We start from the raw sequence: 19126 nt of genomic DNA on the forward strand, positions 1-19126 counted from the left end.
CGCCCTCGGGTAGAGTGTCGTGGCCTCACACGGCTCACAGCAAACTCTAACTTTTGGGCTTACGCGATTCTCCTGCCTCAGCCTCCCAAGCAGCTGGGACTACAGGCGCCCGCCACAACGCCCGGCTATTTTTCTGTTGCAGTTTGGCGGGGGCTGAGTCCGAACCCGCCACCCTCGGCATATGGGGCCGCCCTACTCACTGAGCCACAGGCGCCGCCCACGGCCCTTTTGCTTTTGCATCGGACTCGGCTCCCCCGTGGTCTTTGTGGGGGATTTTCGAGATCTGGGCACAACAATGCTAGAAGAAGATGTGACATTTAAAATTTCTGTGCAAAGTTTTGTGGTATTAACATGTCTCTACCTGTCTCTTACAGTTACAATTTCACTTCCTCTAAAACGTAATGCCATGCTCAATATTTTGCAATACAATTTATGTTATAATTTCTGTATTTCTTAGTGGTATCTTATTGTGTAAAATTGATTTAAAAACAAATAGGAGCTATTTTATTAAACTTGTGATTTTCTGAAAAAAATAAAATAAAAGTGTTGGGTGGTGCCCATACTCAGTGGGTAGGGCGCCAGCCACATACACCTAGGCTGGTGGGTTTGAACCTGGCCCCAACCTGCTAACCAATGACAACTACAACAAAAAAATAGCAGGGTGTTGCGCAGGCATCTGTAGGCCCAGCTACTAGGGAGGCTGAGGCAAGAGAATCACTTAAGCCTAGGAGTTTGAGGTTGCTGTGAGCTGTGATATGGTGAGACTCTGTCTCAAAAAAAAAAAAAGAAAGCCTCTATTTCACTGTTGCCTTGGAGAAACCTCTCCCTACTGACAGCTGAGATGGAAACCTGCATGTAGGCCAGAGACGCGTTGGTAACTAACGTTACATTTTTACCTATTTATTACTTATGTTCTCCACACTCATCTTCAGCACATGGTACACTCCATACAGCTGTGTCCACAGATTAGTAATAGCCAGAAAAGAACAAACACAGAATTCTGAGGGAAAAGGAGATGAAAACTTTGTACAAACGATGCAGCTCCTATTAATCTTTGAATAGTAGTGAGTTACTTCTCACTAGATGAGTCTCAATCTCTTGAGAGGGTGAAACATGATCCTTGGGGGTAAAAAAAACAAAGAAAAACTGTAAGAGATTAAAGAATAGATGATAAAATCACAGAAGACTAACAATTAAAATTCAAGAAAGAAATGGAAAAGCACACCTTAACAGACGAAACTCATGAGAAACAGCAGAAGGCAGAGTAAATAAGAGCTATGGAAAAAGAAATTTTATAAAATTACATAAAATGAAAAGAAAACACATGTCATGTGATTCTACTTACATGCTGTACCTTGAACAGTCGCGTCCTTAGAACAGTGGTTACCACGGGCTTGGGTAAGGAGCAGTGGTGAGGCTACTAGTTTCCTTCCATTTGGGATGACAAAAAAGTTCTGGAGGTGGATAGTGGTGATGGTTGCACAAGAATGTGAATAGATGAAATGACACTGAATTGTACACTTAAAAATGGTTAAAATTGGGTGGCGCCTGTGGCTCAAGGAGTAGGGCGCCAGTCCCATATGCCAGAGGTGGCGGGTTCAAACCCAGCCCCGGCCAAAAACCAAAAAAAAAAAAAAAAAAAGGTTAAAATGGGCTCTGCGCCTGTAGCTCAGTGAGTAGGGCGCCAGCCAAATACACCAAGGCTGGCGGGTTTGAGCGTGGCCCGGGCCAGCCAAGTAAGAATGACAACTGCAACAAAAATATAGCCGGGCGTTGTTTTATCATTCATGTGAGTGTGTGTTTATATATTGGTTTCATAATAGTAGTGAGTACATTGGATAATTTTTTTCCATTCTTGAGATACTTTACAAAGAAGAATGTATTGCAACTCCATCTAGGTAAATATAAGAGTTGTAAAATCTCCATCACTTTTATGGCTGAATAGTATTCCATGGTATACATATACACAATTTGTTAATCCATTCATGGGTTGAAGGACTTTGGGGTTGCTTCTATGACTTGGCAATTTGTCATATTCTAGGTACATCATGCAAGTAGAATCGTATGATATTCATATTTAGAAGTGCTCCCTTCTCTCCACGTCCACTCCAGCATCTGTAGCTTTGGGACGTTGTGATGTGGGCTAATCTTACTGGGGTTAGGTGATATCTCAAAGTGGTTTTGATTTGCATTTCTCTGATAATTAAAGATGATGAATATTTTTTTCATGTGTTTGTTGGCCATTTTTCTGTCATCTTCAGAGAAGTTTCTGTTCAAGTCTCTTGCCCCCATAAAAATGGAGTTGTTTGCTCTTTTCTTTTTATTTATTTATTGAGACAGAATCTCACTTTGTTGCCCTTGGTAGAGTGCTCACTGCAGCTTCAAACTCTTGGGCTCAAGTGATCTTCTTGCCTCAGCCTCCTAAATAGCTGGGACTATAGGTGCCTGCCACAATGTCTGGCTATTTTTAGAGATGGGAGTCTTGCTCTGGCTCAGGCTGATCTTGAACCTGTGAGATCAGGCAATCCACCTGCCTCAGCCTCCCAGAGTCCTAGGATTATAGGTGTGAGCCACTGTGTCCAGCCCTTTTTTATATTTTTAAATAGTTGCCCTAGAGTTTGTAATATATGTTTACAACTATTCTTTTTTTTTGTAGAGACAGAGTCTCACTTTATGGCCCTCAGTAGAGTGCCATGGCCTCACACAGCTCACAGCAACCTCCAACTCCTGGGCTTAAGCGATTCTCTTGCCTCAGCCTCCCCAGTAGCTGGGACTACAGGCGCCCGCCACAACGCCCGGCTATTTTTTGGTTGCAGTTCAGCCGGGGCTGGGTTTGAACCCATCACCCTCCGTATATGGGACCAGCGCCTTACCGACTGAGCCACAGGCGCCACCCTGTTTACAACTATTCTAATCCCACTTTTGAGGAACACCATTCTCTTCATGGGTAGTGCAATTGCCTTTAAACAGAATATTATCAATTTCTTCCTCCAAACCCTTATAACATTTTAGCTATTCATAAACTGTAATAGCCAAATGCCACTATTGCTGTTATTATTTTCAGCAATATTTACCTGTTAGATCAACTAAGAATAATTTTACTGTTATTCCTTTTCTTTTTTTTTTTTAGAGACAGAGTCTCACTTTGTTGCCCTTGGTAGAGTGCCGTGGCATCACAGTTTACAGCAACCTCCAACTCTTGGGCTTAGGCAATTCTTTTGCCTCAGCCTCCCAAGTAGCTGGGACTATAGGCGCCCACCACAATACACGGCTATTTTCTGCTGCAGTTTGGCTGGGGCTGGGTTCGAACCTGCCACCCTGGGTATATGGCGCCGCCCCACTGTTACTTCTTTTCTAATGCTCTTCCTTTCTTCATGTGTTATCTGAGTTTCTGATAGATGTCAGAAACGAGGCATGGCATCACTAGCAATATGTGATCACTAGTAATCACTATGAGATTACTACCATTTTACACTTACTAGTATGATACAAAAATTAAAAAAGAAAAAGGAAAATCACACTTGTTATCAAGTATGTACAAAAATTGGAAACCTCAGACATGGCTGGTAGCAATGCAGGATGGTGCAGCCACTGTGGACGACATTTCTGGCAGTTCCTCAAAAAGGAAAATAGAGACTGATTGCATGATCCAATAGTTTTACTCTTACATACTCAAGAGAAGTGAAAACAGGTGTTTACGCTAAAGCTTATACACAAATGTTCATTGCACCATTATTCCCAATAGACAAAAAGTAGAGACAACCTAAATGTCCATCAACTGACAAGTATCAACATGTACCTGGTATGTAGCATATCAACTGATACAACACCCCTTACTCATAAAAAGAAATCAGGTCCTGGGCGGCGCCTGTGGCTCAGTTGGTAGGGCGCTGGCCCCATATACCGAGGGTGGCGGGTTCAAACCCGGCCCCGGCCAAAACTGCAACCAAAAAAATAGCTGGGAGTTGTGGCGGGCGCCTGTAGTCCCAGCTACTCGGGAGGCTGAGGCAAGAGAATCCCTTAAGCCCAGGAGTTGGAGGTTGCTGTGAGCTGTGTGAGGCCACGGCACTCTATCGAGGGCCATAAAATGAGACTCTGTCTCTACAAAAAAAAAAAAAGAAATCAGGTCCTGACACATGTCACACATGGATGGATGTCATGGTAAGAGGCCAGACTCAAAAGGCCCCTCTTGTGTGATTACTTATGGAACGGGTAAGTCCACAGACACCACAGCAGAGTGACAACTCCCATTTAACGTGACAGAAATGTTTAGAACTAGATAGAGGTGGTGGTTGCACAGCACTGTGAATGTACTATATACCAATGAATTGTACACTTAAAAATGGTTAATTTTATGTTGTGTCAATGTTACTGCAATAAAATCTGAGTATTTTGTTCTATAGCTTCTTATTCTATATTATCACCAATTCTGTATTATAATAATATTCTATAATATAGTTATAATAATATATCCTTTAATATAGAATCACAATATGTTATAGACTATATTATTATATTAGTTGTTGAAAATAATAGCAATCGTGATATGCTTTCTGTACTATTTCTCTCTTTTTTTTTTTTGAGACAGAATCTCAAGCTGTCCCCCTGGGTAGAGTGCCGTGGCATCATAGCTCACAATAATCTCCAACTCCTGGGCTCAAGCGATTCTCCTGCCTCCACCTTCTAAGTAGCTGGGACTACAAGCGCCAGCCACAACGCCTGGCTATTTTTTGGTTGCAGCCGTCAGTGTTGTTTGGCGGGCCCGGGCTGGATCTGAATCCACCAGCTCAGGTGTATGTGGCTGGTGCCTTAGCCTCTTGAGCCACATGCGCCGAGCCTGTACTACCTCTTTGAGGATATAAGTTTTCTTCTACGAAGTCTGTTTTATTTCCATTAGTTTTTTATATAATTAGATTTTCACAAATATCTGTTAAGACTGTGTTGCTTGTTTACATGTGTGAGAGAGAGAGATAACTAAACTAGAGGAAATTCTGGTCACCTGGTGAGACTGACTCTGAACTATAATCTAGGAGGTTTGGCATGAAAGGATATCTAACATTTGGATTTTTCTAAGTGGATTTTCTTTTTGGGCTGCTCCAATTCTTTACAAATGGTTCTAAAATATCCTACTTGGGCTGGGCAGTTGCTCACGCCTATAATCCCACTCTTTGGAAGGCTATGGCAGGAGCATGGCTTGAGCCTAAAAGTTTAAGACCAGCCTGGGCAACACAGTGAGCCGCCATCTCTACAAAAACTAAAAAAGCAGCTAGGCATAGTGGTGCTTGCCTACACTCCCAGCTCCTCTGGAGGCTGAAGCAGAAGGATCACTTGAGCCAGGTGTGTGAGGTAGCAGTGAGCTGTGATGATGCCAAGGCCTGAACAACACACCAAGACCCTGTCTCAAAAATATATTTAAACAAATAAATAAAAATCTTCTGCTGGGAAGATGAAGTCACCAGAGCTGCCAACATTCTGGGAGTTTAAATAGCAGAAAAGAACATAAATGTACTTTCTTTTTTTTTTTTTTTTTGAGATAGTCTTACTATGTTGCTCTCGGTAGAGTGCCATGGAGTCACAGCCCACAGCAACCTCAGACCTCGGACTTAAGCGATTCTCGTGCCTCAGTCTCCTGAGTAGCCAGGACTACAGGTGCCCACCACAACACCCAGCTATTTTCTTTTTTGGGGGGGTGCAGTTGTCATCGTTGTTTAGCAGGCCTGGGCTGGGCTCAAACCCACTAGCCCCGGTGTATGTGGCCAGCGCCCTACTCACTGAGCTATGGACACTGCCTGATAAATTTACTTTCTAATTAACATGAAAGTTGCCATGTAAATTTGTTAAAAGGCAAAAAAGTGGCTGGGCACTGTGGCTCACACCTATAATTCTAGTACTCTGGGATGCTGAGGTGGGTAGATTGCTTTAGCTCATGAGTTTGAGACCAGCCTAAACAAGTGTAAGACCCCATTCTACTAAAAATAGAAAAATTAGCCAGGCATTGTGGTGGGCGCCTGTAGTCTCAGCTACTTGGGAGGCTGAGACAACAGGATAGCTTGAGCCTAAGAGTTGAGGTTGCTGTGAGCTGTGATGATGCCAACTACACTCAACCCCAGGGTAACAGAGTGAAATTTGTCATGGAAAAAAAAAGGCAACAAATTTATCTTTTTTCTTCTTTTCTTTTTTATTTCTTTGAGACAGTCTTGCTCTGTTGCTCAGGCTAATCTTAAACTCCTGGCCTCAAGTGATCCTCTTGCCTCAGCATCCCAAAGAGATGAGATTAAAGGTGTGAGCCCCTGCACCTAGCCCTCTTTATCATCTTATCTCAATTTGTTTTTTGAGACAGTCCAACTCTGTTGCCCTGGGTAGAGTGCCGTGGCATCACAGCTCACAGCAATCTCAAACTCCTAGGCTCAAACGATCCTCCTTTCTCAGCTTCCCAAGTAGCTGGGACTATAGGCACCCAACATAGCACCTGCCTATTTTAGAGACAGGGTCTTGCTCTTGCTGAGGCTGGTCTGGAACCTGTGAGCTCAGGCAGTCTATCCACTTTGGCCTCCCAGAGTGCTAGGATTACAGGTGTGAGCCAGTGCACCCAGCCTTTTTTTTTCCCTCAAACAGAGACAGGATCTTCCTCTGTTGTCCAGGGTAGTATGCAGTGGTACAATCACAGTTCACTGTAAACCCAAACTCCTAGACTCAAGCCATCCTCTGTCCTAAGCCTCTCAAGTATCTGGGACTACAGATCTGTACACTACACTCAGCTAATTTTTTTTTTTTGAGACAGAGTCTCACTATGTTGCCCTCAGTAGAGTGCTGTGGTGTCACAGCTCACAGCAACTTCAAACCCTTGGGCTTAAGCAATTCTCTTATCTTAGCCTCCCAGGAGCTGGGACTACAGGAGGCTCCCAGAAGCTGGGACTATAGGAACCTGCCACAACACCCACCTGGCTTTTTTTCTTTTTTTTTGGTTACTGTTGTGTAGCAGGCCCTGGCTGGGTTCAAACCCACCAACCCTGGTGCATGTGGCTGGCGCCCTCACCACTGAGCAATGGGCACCAAGCCACACACTTAGCTAAACTTTTTTTTTTTTTTGAGACAGAGTTTCATTATATTGCCTGCAGTAGAGTGCCACAGTGTCCCAGCTCACAGCAACCTCAAACACTTGGGCTCAAGTGATTCTCTTGCCTCAGTCTCCCAAGTACCTGGGACTACCAGTGCCTGCCACAATGCCCGGCTTTTTTTTTTTTTGAGACACAGTCTCAAGCTGTCACCCTGAGTAAAGTGCTATGGCTTCACAGCTCACAGCAAACCTCAAACTCTTGGGCTTAAGTGATTCTCTTGCCTCAGCTTCCCAAGTAGCTGGGACTACAAGTGCCCGCCACAACACCCAGCTATTTTTTTTTTATTGTAGTTGTCATTGTTGTTTGGCAGGCCTGGGCTGGATTCGAACCTGCCAGGTCTGGTGTATGTGGTTGGCACCCTAGCCGCTGAGTTATAGGCGCCTAGCACACCTGGCTATTTTTTGTTGCAGATGTCACTGTTGTTTAGCTGGCCCAGGCTGGGCTCGAACCTGACAACTGTGATGTATGTGGCTGGTGCCTTAACCACTAGGCTACGGCACTGAGCCACACTCAGCTAAATTTTCAATTTTTTTGTAGAGATGAGATCTTGCTGTATTACCTGGGCTGGTCTCAAACTCCTGCCCTCAAGTGATTCTCTTGCCTTGTCCTCCAAAAATACTGGGGTTATAAGGGTTAGCCACTGTGCTGGGTGTAAAATAATATTAATAGGCTCAGCACCTATAGTTCAATGGCTAAGGGTGCCAGCCACATACACTGGAGCTGGTGGGTTTGAATCCACCCGAGTCTTCCAAACAACAATGACAACTACAAGAAAAAAAATAGCAGGGCATTGTGATGGATACCTGTAGTCCCAGCTATTTGGGAGGCTAACGCAAGAGAATGGCTTAAGCCCAAGAGTTTGAAGTTGCTGTGAGCTATGATGCTATAGCACTCTACTGAGGGCAACATAGTGAGACTTTATCTCAAAAAATAAAATAATATTAATAATATTGGGGGCTAGATTGACGTTATAGCCCACATGTTATTTGCATAGTTTTTAAATTTTAAAGTGCCTATTTTATAAGCGCTTAGGTGGTAATACCTGAGACAGGACTTGGATAGGCATTAAGTGTGCACTCACTGGCAAGGTTAAGTCCATTAAAGATGAATTAAAAAAACTAGGTTAGCAATAATATTGCGTAGAACAATGAACCACTTTCCTGGATAAAGAACTATATTCAATCTAAGAAAGAGTAAAGAACATCAATAGCAGGGAAATCAAATTTCCATATTTGAAACCACAATACTGTAAACAGAGAAAAGTTTACACCTTTGATCCTTAATGTGCCGCATATAATTATCACTTCCAGTTTGTAGAGTAGTGATAACTGTTCCATCCTAGCTACTGTCTTTGAGGACTCTTATGAAAATTCCTGCTACAAGCACTGCAACAGCAAGAGCCAGAGCCGTTCCCCGGTAGAAAATCAGCTGTCTCAGGGTCAAGACATCCCCGACCGTGGACACCGCATTCTGGGAGTTTTCTTCCAGTACCATCAGCTGGAGGGTCTGGCTCTCTGGTCTGATGATGTCAGGTAAAATCACTCCTTCAGTTCCTTCTCTGCCCAGGATAGGCAGATCTGTTGGCAGAGAACAGCGGGGATGTTTACTTATGTACTGGGTTGAGTAAAGGGAGATTACCGAGTTTACAGAAGAATACATTACAAACAGTAATCATCACCCATAGCTTGGTAAACATGAATTACAGAAAACATACTCCACAGGAGATCCCAGAGTTGATCTTGCCAATTGTTAGGTCTGAGACAAATTTTACTAAGTAGGAGAGTAAGGATGTCCAGCCACATTACAGTTCAGGCACCGTGTGACAGAATGCAAATCACGTAGTATACTAGAGAATGGCCTCCCTTACCTGTTGGAGTAGGTATGGGCTCCTTCATCCCTTTTAGCCCAGCTCGAACCTGTGCCTAGAAACGTGCATCACATGAGTAAGTGAAGTGCAAGTCAAACTATCAATAGCAGTCATTTGTTAAAGGTTCAGTTTAGAGGTGCTGATGAAACTACTGCTAATGGGTTACAATACCCAGTGCATTCCTTCTGTGTCCTGAAAATCGCACAGGCCAAGAGAACCTAACACCAGAAAACTACAAATTCCCTCCCAATGCTGAGCTTGCAATGATATAAAAACCTGCTTGCTGGGCGGTGCCTGTGGTTCAGTGGGTAGAGCACCAGCCCCACATACCGAGGGTGGCAGGCTTGAACCCGGCCCCGGCCAAACTGCAACAAAAAAATAGCCAGGTGTTCTGGCAGGTGCCTGTAGTCCCAGCTATTCGGGAGACTGAGGCAAGAGAATCACCTAAGCCCAGGAGTTGGAGGGTGCTGCGAGCTGTGACGCCATGGAACTCTACAGAGGGCAATGAAGTGAGGAAAAAAAAACAAACCTCCTTGTTACTGGAGTTGCAGAATTGACACACTGTTCGCACTTGTGCCCTTTAGTGGCCCTACATGTAGATAAAAGCAATAAAGTCTTAGGTCAGTGGTGTCCTCTATCTTACGGGTAGTTTATAGTCCACCTTAATCTCCTATAAACTTCAGTCCTAATAAATCAAACTGAAGATAGAAAAGACATCATGCATCAAAATTGGGCAAATTCCAGTAGGATGTGAAACCTAGGCTGCTCAAAGCTGAAACAGTGACAGTTGGCCACCTGACCTTATTACAACCCTTCAGCCCCTAAACTACTACCAGCCCCTACCCATCCACCTCATCTCAAGCCCGGAACAGTAAAAAAGAGCCTCAACTCAATGCACAGATGTGGTTCTGCCCACAAATCAGACACCTAATGTACTGCATTTTAGTAAACCACGGACAAAAAAGAAAAGGCTGTAAAGAGTACAGCCTCCAAGACTATTACACCAAAACAGCAAAATGGTTTTCAACTTCATTCCTTTTTTATTCTGAGTCCCTAGTTAGTAGATACTAAATGTGATTTTTTTCCTCCCTCCTCCCCCCCTCAATATTAGATAGATTTCATGTTTCACAGCAAGTCACACTGCCAAGAGCACTGCTATCACTCTGACCCTAAGAGCTTTTGTACTCTGCCTTGGGATCACAGGCTCATGTGGAGACACATTCCTTTTTTTTTTTTTTTTTTTTTTGCAGTTTTTGGCTGGGGCTGGGTTTGAACCCACCACCTCTGGCATATGGGGCCGGCACCCTACTCCTTTGAGCCACAGGTACCGCCCTAGAGACACATTTCTAATATTACCAGTTACCTGCTCTGCAACTGTATTCCAGTTTATCCGCAAGATGTACACCAAGTAGAAAAGGGCTTGAAAGAAGACACAAACTATCAATCCCGACCAGAGACCTGTGGGGATAAAATGAATGAGTTTTTTTAATCCTGTTCCCGTGGTCATTACAATTCTTTCCTAACTACCTACCGTATGTATCAAGAGTGAAATCTCAGTTAAATTCAATTCCCTCAAACTGTAGGTAACTATGGAGCAGGGAGACTGAAGTCTACCGCTGAGCTCCAAATGGCAATTCATCAATCAACACCACCTGCAAAAGTCTCTGCTGCTTCATGTTAACAAATATTTACTGACTCCAGTTTTGTGCCAGGCATTGTTATTAGTGGTTGAGATAAAGAACTGAGAAGACAGACAAGCGAGGAGTCCCTGGGGACAAGAAGAAGCAAGGAGATAATTTTCGAGGCAGAGCCATGTGGCTATAAGGACCTGAGCCTGAGAGTGTGAACCAGAAGGCCAAGCTGTCTGAGCAGCGCCTGTGGCTCAAAGAGGACGACACTGGCCCCATTTACTGGGGGTGGCGGGTTCAAGCCCGGCCCTGGCCAAAACTGCGGGGGGGGGGGATTAAAATGGCAGAAGGCCAGGTTGTGGAAGCGGGTACCTACATGGAGAGGGACCCCCATGAACACATCCAGGATAGACACTGGCAGGAAGCGTGTTCCCCATGCCAGAAGAGCAGCCCAGTGAGGAAGGGGCACGGTGGCAAGGGAGTGTCCAGGGGACCAGGGGAAGGAAGCAGGCCGTGGAGGACCCAGGGTATATTATTCTGAATCCATGGAGACACACCGGAGGGTCTCAGGCTGGACTCTGCATATGCTGATGTGAGACCTGATGTCATCAATTGCTGACATGGAAAGGGCCACAAAGAATTTGAGAAGAAACTGGTTTTCACCACTTAAATATCAATAATTGCACTGCAAAGCAAGCTAATTAGGCTACAGTTGGGATAGCTATCAATTAGTGGTTTCCTGATCCATTCATAACTTGTCTGGGGCCCTGTGTTGGCAAAGGAACCCTGAGGTAGTTCCTCACATTGATTCTTGGTAATCAAAAAACAATTGAGGTTAAGCACTGCGGCTCACGCCTATAATCCCTCCAACTCTGGCAGGCCGAGGCAGGTACACTGCTTGAGCTGAGGATATCAAACCAGCCTGAGCAAGAGTGAGACCCCCTTGGCTCTGTGCCTGTGGCTCAAGCATCAGCCACATACACCTAAGCTGGTGGGTTTGAATCCAGCCTGGGCCCACCAAACAACAATGATGGCTGCAACCAAAAAATAGCCGGGCGTTGTGGTGGGCATGTATAGTCCCAGCTACCTGGGAGGTGGAGGCAGGAGAATCACTTGAGCCCAGGAGTTGGAGGTTGCTGTGAACTGTGATGCCACAGCACTCTACCTAGAGCGACAGCTTGAGGCTCAAACAAACAAACAAAAAAAAAAGAGTGAGACCTCCATCTCTACTAAAAAATGGAAAAATCAGCTGTGTGTTGTGGCAGGTGTCTGTAGTCCCAGCTACTCAGGGGCTGAGGCAGGAGGATTGCTTCAACCCAAGAGTTTGAGGTTGCTCTGAGCTCTGATGACACCACGGCAATCTAGACTGGGCGATAGAGTAAGACTCTGTGTCAAACATAAATAAATAAAAATTGAAGTAATCCCTCCAGTTTAGAAGTAGATGGATTGACAGTTTATTCCATTTGATTGAGTGGTTCCATTTGTAAGATTCAGTTCTAAGGAAAGAACAGAAATGGTACCTTCGAGGCTCACTACAATGGTATTTATAAGGTGGAATAACTTAAATATCCACTACCAGGGAGGGGTTAAATATATGGTACAGATGTTAACAAGATGCTAGAAACCATGTCTTCTACATGGGGAGAAGTTGCATGTTCAGTTTAACCTCACATTCGTGAATAACAGACAACATATGGGAATAAAATACATTGAGATGCCTCAGCCTTCATAGCAGAAAAGTGAAATTATAGGTGATTTGATTTTCTTACAAACATATATTTATTTTTAATTTTTTTTCAGACAGGGTCTCACTATTGCTCAGGCTGGGACGCAGTGGCATGGTCCCAAAGTGCTGGGATTACAGGCATTGGGCTTCGTCTTTCAATTTTTAAGCACTTTCCCCAGATTCTAAACTGTCAATGTATACTTCCATAATTCAAATGTTACTTAACTCCTATCCTGTAGGACATTAAGCTTAAGTGAAATAAGTCAGGCCTATAAAACAAAACAAACCAAACCCCGCATGACCTCAGTATATGTGGAATGTAAGCGCAGAAGCAGAGTGCAGAATGGTGGTTGCCAGGGGCTGGACTGGAGGGGTGTTGGTCAAAGGGTACAAATTCCAGTTAGGCAGGAGATATATTGTGCAATCTGGTGGCTATAGTTAACGTGCTGTATAATTAAAAATTACTAAGATAGAATTTTCTGGAGTCTCATTCTGTTGTCCAGGATGGAGTTCCATGGTGCCAGCCCAGCTCAGCGCAACTTCAAACTCCTGGGTTCAACTGATCCTCCTGCCTCAGCCTCCCAAGTACCTGGGACTATAGGCACCTGCCATAACACCCAGCTATTTTTTTTTTCTATTTTTAATAGAGACAGGGTCACTTGCTCAGGCTGGTCTTGAACTCCTGAGCTCAAAGGATCCTCTTTCTTCGGTCTCCAGAATGCTTGCACCTAGCTGAAAATTACTAAAATACCATGTGAAAATTACTAAGATTTTAAAATCTCTTAAAAAGGGACAGGCGCAGTGGCTCACACCTGTAATCTGAGCCCTCTGGGGAGCCAAGGCAGGTGGATTGACTGAGCTCAGGAGATCAATACCAGCCTGAGCAAGAGCAAGACTCTGTCTCTAAAACATAGCCGGGCACTGTGGTGGGCGCCTGTAGTCCCAGCTACATGGGAGGCTGAGGCAAGAGAATCGCTTAAGCCCAAGAGTTTGAGGTTGCTGTGAACCATGACACCATGGCACTCTATTCAGGGGGACAGAGTGAGACTGTCTCAATTAAAAAAACAAACAAACAAAAAACCAACCTCTTAAAAAATGATAAGTATGTGAGCTAATTAGCTTGACTTAGTCCATTCCACAAAGTATGCAAATATATATATATATATATATTTTTTGTAGAGACAGAGTCTCACTTTACTGCCCTTGGTAGAGTGCCGTGGCGTCACACGGCTCACAGCAACCTCCAGTTCTTGGGCTTACGTCATTCTCTTGCCTCAGCCTCCCGAGCAGCTGGGACTACAGGCGCCCGCCACAACGCCCGGCTATTTTTTTGTTGCAGTTTGGCCGGGGTTGGGTTTGAACCTGCCACCCTCGGTATATGGGGCCGGCACCCTACTCGCTGAGCCACAGGCGCTGCCCAGTATGCAAATATTAAAACATGGTATATACCATAAATATCTTGAATTTTTATTTGTCAATCTAAAAATGTTATTTAACAAATTTGAGCAAGTACAATAACAAGAAGCATTTTTGGGTAAAGTGAGAAATTTGACCTGCAATTTACTCTTTTTTTTTTCTTTCTTTTTTTGGAGACAAAATCTCACTCTGTTGCCCCAAGCTAGAGTTCTGTGGCATCATAGCTCACAGCAACTTTAAATTCCTGGGCCCAAGCAATCCTCCTGCCTCAGCCTCCTGAATAGCTGGGAGTATAGGCACCTGCAGCGGTGCACAGCTAATTTAGCTTATTTTGCTGCTGGTGGTGGGGTGGAGATGGAGTCTTGCTCTTGCTTAGCCTGGTCTGAACTCCTAAGCTCAAATGACCCATCTGCCTCATCCTCACAGAGTGCTGGATTACAGGTGCGAGCCACCGTGCCTGGCCCATTTATTCTAAAGGAGCTTACAGACTAAAAGGGAGTGTTTCTTCGTTTTTTTTTTTAATAAAGTTGACTTATAAAACCCCAGTAGCTCAGAAAGGAAGGACGACTGCTTTGGTCAAATAACATTTCCCCAGTGTCTAGCATAGTGGTTGGCAGACAAGAACTCCATCTTCTTGCTTGAGCACAGGAGTTTGAGATCAGCCTGGGGAACACAGTAAGACTCCATCTCTATGAAAGAATTTATTCATTCTGTTTTCTTTCTTACTTTTTCTATCTTTTTCCGCCCCCAACAGGGCATTGGTCTATTGCCCCAGTAGAGTCAGAGGTGTTACATAGCTTGTTGAAGCCTCAAACTTGTGGATCCTCCTAAGAAGCTGGGACTATAGATTTGGGTTCCCATACTTGGCAAATTGTTCTATTTTTAGTAGAGATGGATCTTCCTCTTACTCAGGCTGGTCTTCAACTCTTGGCCTCAAGTAATCCTCGTGCTTCAGCCTCCCAAAGTGCTAGGATTACAGGCTTGAGCCATCGTGCCTGGCCTCAGTTTTCTAATTAGAATTTTTAAAATGGTAAATGAAGGCTGGGCACGGTGGCTCAAGCCTGTAATCTAGCACTCTGGGAGGCCAGGGTGGGTAGACTGCTTGAGCTTAGGAGTTTGAGGTTCCTGTGACCTACAATGCCACAGCACTATACCAAGGGCAACTGAGACTGTCTCAAAAAATAAAATAAGGTAAAGTAAAAGTACAGTAAAGTAGGGTGGCGCCAGTGGCACCTGTGGCTCCATGAGTAGGGCACCAGCCTCATATACTGAGGGTGGCAGGTTTGAACCTGGGCCCAATCAAACTGCAACAAAAAAATAGCCGGGCATTGTGATGAGTGTCCGTAGTCCCAGCTACTCGGGTGGCTGAGGCCTAGATCGCCTAGGCCCAAGAGCTAGAGGTTGCTGTGAGCTGTGACGCCACAGCACTCTACCCAAAGTCCCCAAAGGGGGACAAAGTGAGACTCTGAGACTTGAGCACTATACAATTCACCTATGGAACATCTATACCATCATAATACCACTGGTATTATGCATCCCCTAAATTTATTTTATTTATTTTTTATTTTATTTTATTTTTTTTTGGTTTTTGGCCGGGGCTAGGTTTGAATCCGCCACCTCCGGCATATGGGACAGGCGCCCTACTCCTTGAGCCATAGGCACCACCCCCCTAAATTTATTGAAACTAAGAAAACAAAACCAAGAATTTCCACTAATACCATAATAATTTATTTATTACTACAGTAGTAGGGGAAAAATTAGTGATATAAAAACTGAAAAGGAGAATATAAAATTATTTGCACATGATAAGATTTTATACCTGGAACTGAAAAGTACTGTAAACAACAGGATGAATTCAGAATCGTCACAAGACACAATATTCACGCATAGTAATTAACAGCCTTCTTATATATAAACAAATGCTTTACACAATGGAAGGGAAGGCCTCGCCTACAATAGTAACAAAAGGATAAAATGTCTAGATATAAGTTTTAAAAATATGTAAAAGTGTAAAAGCTTCATAAGGAAAATGATAAAGACATGTCTGGGCAGAAGCTGGGAGTGTCAGAGAGGCACCTGTTTCACAAAAACATAGGTGGCCTCCAGGTTTTGGACGGACTAGCAAATGGATTTCAGAGCCAGCTGCCCAGTCTATAGCAAGACTGCATTTACTCTCCTCAGACAGAGCTGTCGATACCATCTTGAGATGAAACCTAACAAAGAATTACCCCGAGGGAGAACTGAGGTGTCTGCAAAAATAGAAACTACCACCACTCACTCCATAGGCGCACAGGTGAGGCGTGGCACACCCTAAGGAGGAAGCCAACTATCAGCTGAGGCCCGGAGTTTACTGGAGATAACAAACACCAAGAGGACCACTTTTTGTTTTTCTTTTTAAACAGAGTTTCACTCTGTCACCCTGGGTAGAATTCCCTGGTGTCACACCTCACTGCAACCTCCAACTCTTGGACTTGAGGAATCCTCCTTGCCTCAGTGTCCACAGTAGGTGGGACTACAGGCAAGGGCCACTATACCTGGCTAGTTTTTGTCATGGCAACAGTGAACTCCCAACTCAACTCTTCCCTTCTTGAAATTTGGATAAACTCCTCATAGAGATGAAGGATATGACAGAGACAAAATGGGTCAGACTTGGCAGTGTGGTTGGGGCAGAGCTTTTAAGCTGGGATGACTGAACCAGACGGAGAAAGAAGGGGCCAGGAGGCAGAGATGTTGGCAAGGAGCTAGGAATAGCCGGATGACTGGAAAAGCAGTGTGGAGCTCAGGGACAAGCTCAGTCCCAGAGGCAAAGGTCTGAGCACCCCCAGCACCTATGAGTGAGGCCTTGAGACTCTGTGCAGAGCAATAAAAGCAGAGGGCTGACCACCTCCCAGCCCTGGCGAAGGCCAACATTCCAGAGCGCAAAGTGGGGAAAAGGACTCAAGAACAAGGGAAAATTAAAAACCAAGAGCAGGAAGTGCAAACTCACAGAAGACACAGACCTCGCCTGCTTCTCTTTACATGCCCAGACTCTAACACAATCCGGGCCTGACACGTGGATGCACTCCATGAATGTCTGCTGAACAACTAAGGGGATTGCAAAACCCAAACAGACAGGGACAACACAGGAGCACAGCACGGCTCCGGAGTCAGAAGCCTGGGCTAGATGCCTGCGTCACCAACTGCACCGGCAGGAATATGGACAAAGGGGAGGGGCACCTGGGGCCGTAAGGCACATGTGGCCCCTCGGTCCTTGACTACAGCCTTCTGACTGTCTGAATCCAAATTTTATGGAATAAATCCTTTTATTTAAAAAGGTGTAGAAAAGAAAGATAAAGCTTTTCTTAGCTCCCTTATTCCCCATTTGTAAGAATTTTTTTTTTTTTTTTTTTTTTTGAGACAGACTCTTAAGCTGTCACCTTGGGTAGAGTGCCGTGGTGTCACATCTCACAGCAACTTCAAACTCTTGGGCTTAAGTGATTCTCTTGCCTCAGCCTCCCAAGTAGCTGGGACTACAGGTGCCTGCCACAGCGTCCAGCTATTTTTTTGTTGTTGTTACAGTTGTCATTGTTTTAGCTGGCCTGGGCTGGGTTTGAACCCGCCAGCCTTGGTGTTTGCGGCCGGCGCCCTTCCCACTGAGCCACGGGAGCTGCCCTCTTTTCTTTTTTTTGAGACAGAGTTTTACTCTGTTACCCTCAGTAGAGTGCCGTAGTGTCATAGCTCACAGTAATTTCAAATTCTTGGGCTCAATGATTCTCTTGCCTCAGCCTCCTAAGTAGCTGGGTCTATAGGCGACTGCCATAACACCCAGCTATTTTTTTCTATTTAGCAGAGACGGGGTATTGCTCTTGCTCAGGTTGGTCTTGAACTCCTCAGCTCAAGTGTTCCACCTGGCTCAGCCTCCCAGAGTGATAGGATTACAGTGAGCCAGCTGATTTTCAGGGAGGCCGCCAAGATCACTCAGTGGAGAAAGCACAGTCTTCTCAGTAAGTGCTGCTCCCTTCACCCAGGTCATTCCACCTGCGCTGAGCTGTTCTGAAAAAGCCAGTTGGGCACAGATGTTCCCTACAGCTCAGCCCAGGCTCTTACTGCATCCTCGTATTTTCTTTGCTCCTGCCAAGCTGTATACATGACTACTTAATGTGGGTGTCCCTGCCCTGAGTGCAGGACCATGTTTATTTTGTTCATTATGAGGCCTCCAGTGTGTGTGTGTACAGAGAAGGTGCTGAGTCAGAGGTTCTGAACCTTCCTAATGCTGCAGCCCTTTAATATAGTTCCTGTGGGTCGCGACCCAGAGTTGAGAACCACTGTGCTGAAAAACACCAGAGGAAGAAGTGCTACTTCCTACAGCACAGGGACAACTTTCCAGTCCATCACTTTACATCTCAAGCACTTTACCTTAATAATAATGCAAGTGAGTTTTTTTTTTTTTGAGACAGAGCCTCAAGCTGTCGCCCTGGGTAGAGTGCGGTGGCATCACAGCTCACAGCAACCTCCAACTCCTGGGCTCAAGCAATTCTCCTGCCTCCGCCTCCCAAGTAGCTGGGACTACAGGCGCCCGCCACAACGCCCAGCTATTTTTTGGTTGCAGCAGTCATTGTTGTTGTGGCGGGTCCAGGCTGGATTCGAACCCACCAGCTCAGGTGTATGTAGCTGGCGCCTTGGCTGCTTGAGCCACAGGTGCTGAGCCTGCAAGTGAGATTTGAGGCGAATCACTGAGGAATCAAACACGTACCGATTATCCCAAGTTTAGCAGCAAACATCAGAGATATTCCAATGGGAAAACCAAACACATAGTAACCAACGGCATTCATGACAGCACCGATCTTTTGCTTTCCTGTGCCTCTGAGGACTCCTCCACAGGTGCCCTAAGGAGAGGAAAACCAAACCGACACTGTAGTGGTGCAGCTGTCATAAGAACTGCCTCACTGTCTCTCCAGTCTGGATCTGGTCCGACAGCTCTGCCTCTGAACAGGCACAGAGCCTCAAGTAAGAATAAAGGGAGCACTTTGTTTCTAAAGTTATGCTAACAACAGCAATGAAAACAGTGGAGGCTTCCATCAGAAACCTATCAGTAACATTATTAAATCTCTATTGATCTTGACTGTTTAAAGAATACTTTCTAAATGGCTCAGGGCCTGTAGCTCAAGCAGCTAAGGCGCCAGGCACAAACACCAGAGCTGGCGGGTTCGAATCTAGCCCAGCGCTGCCAAACAACAATGACAACTCCAACCAAAAAATAGCCAGGCGTTGTGGCGGGTGCCTGTAGTCCCAGCTACTTGGGAGGCAGAGGCAGAAGAATTGCTTGAGCCCAGGAGTTGGAGGTTGCTGTGAGCTGTGAAGCCATGGTACTCTACCCAGGGCAACAGCTTGA

General features: G+C 45.0%; 1 protein-coding gene across 1 annotated transcript in view; it reads right to left on the reverse strand.

Annotated features, from left to right (window-relative positions):
* Positions 1 to 3652: 3652 nt before the first annotated feature.
* LOC128569907 (multidrug and toxin extrusion protein 2-like) overlaps positions 3653 to 19126 on the reverse strand; it is a 59320-nt gene continuing 43846 nt past the window's right edge. Inside the window, exons 14-17 of the mRNA XM_053568601.1 lie at positions 18488 to 18620; positions 10349 to 10443; positions 8986 to 9040; positions 3653 to 8695 (exon numbers count right to left, since the gene is read on the reverse strand). Coding sequence (XP_053424576.1) covers positions 8457 to 8695; positions 8986 to 9040; positions 10349 to 10443; positions 18488 to 18620 — 522 coding nt within the window. The 3' untranslated portion in view covers positions 3653 to 8456. The remainder of the gene's footprint in view (positions 8696 to 8985; positions 9041 to 10348; positions 10444 to 18487; positions 18621 to 19126) is intronic.

Source organism: Nycticebus coucang, chromosome 18, assembly GCF_027406575.1.
Source record: "Nycticebus coucang isolate mNycCou1 chromosome 18, mNycCou1.pri, whole genome shotgun sequence".
In the NCBI taxonomy this organism is placed as follows: domain Eukaryota; kingdom Metazoa; phylum Chordata; class Mammalia; order Primates; family Lorisidae; genus Nycticebus; species Nycticebus coucang.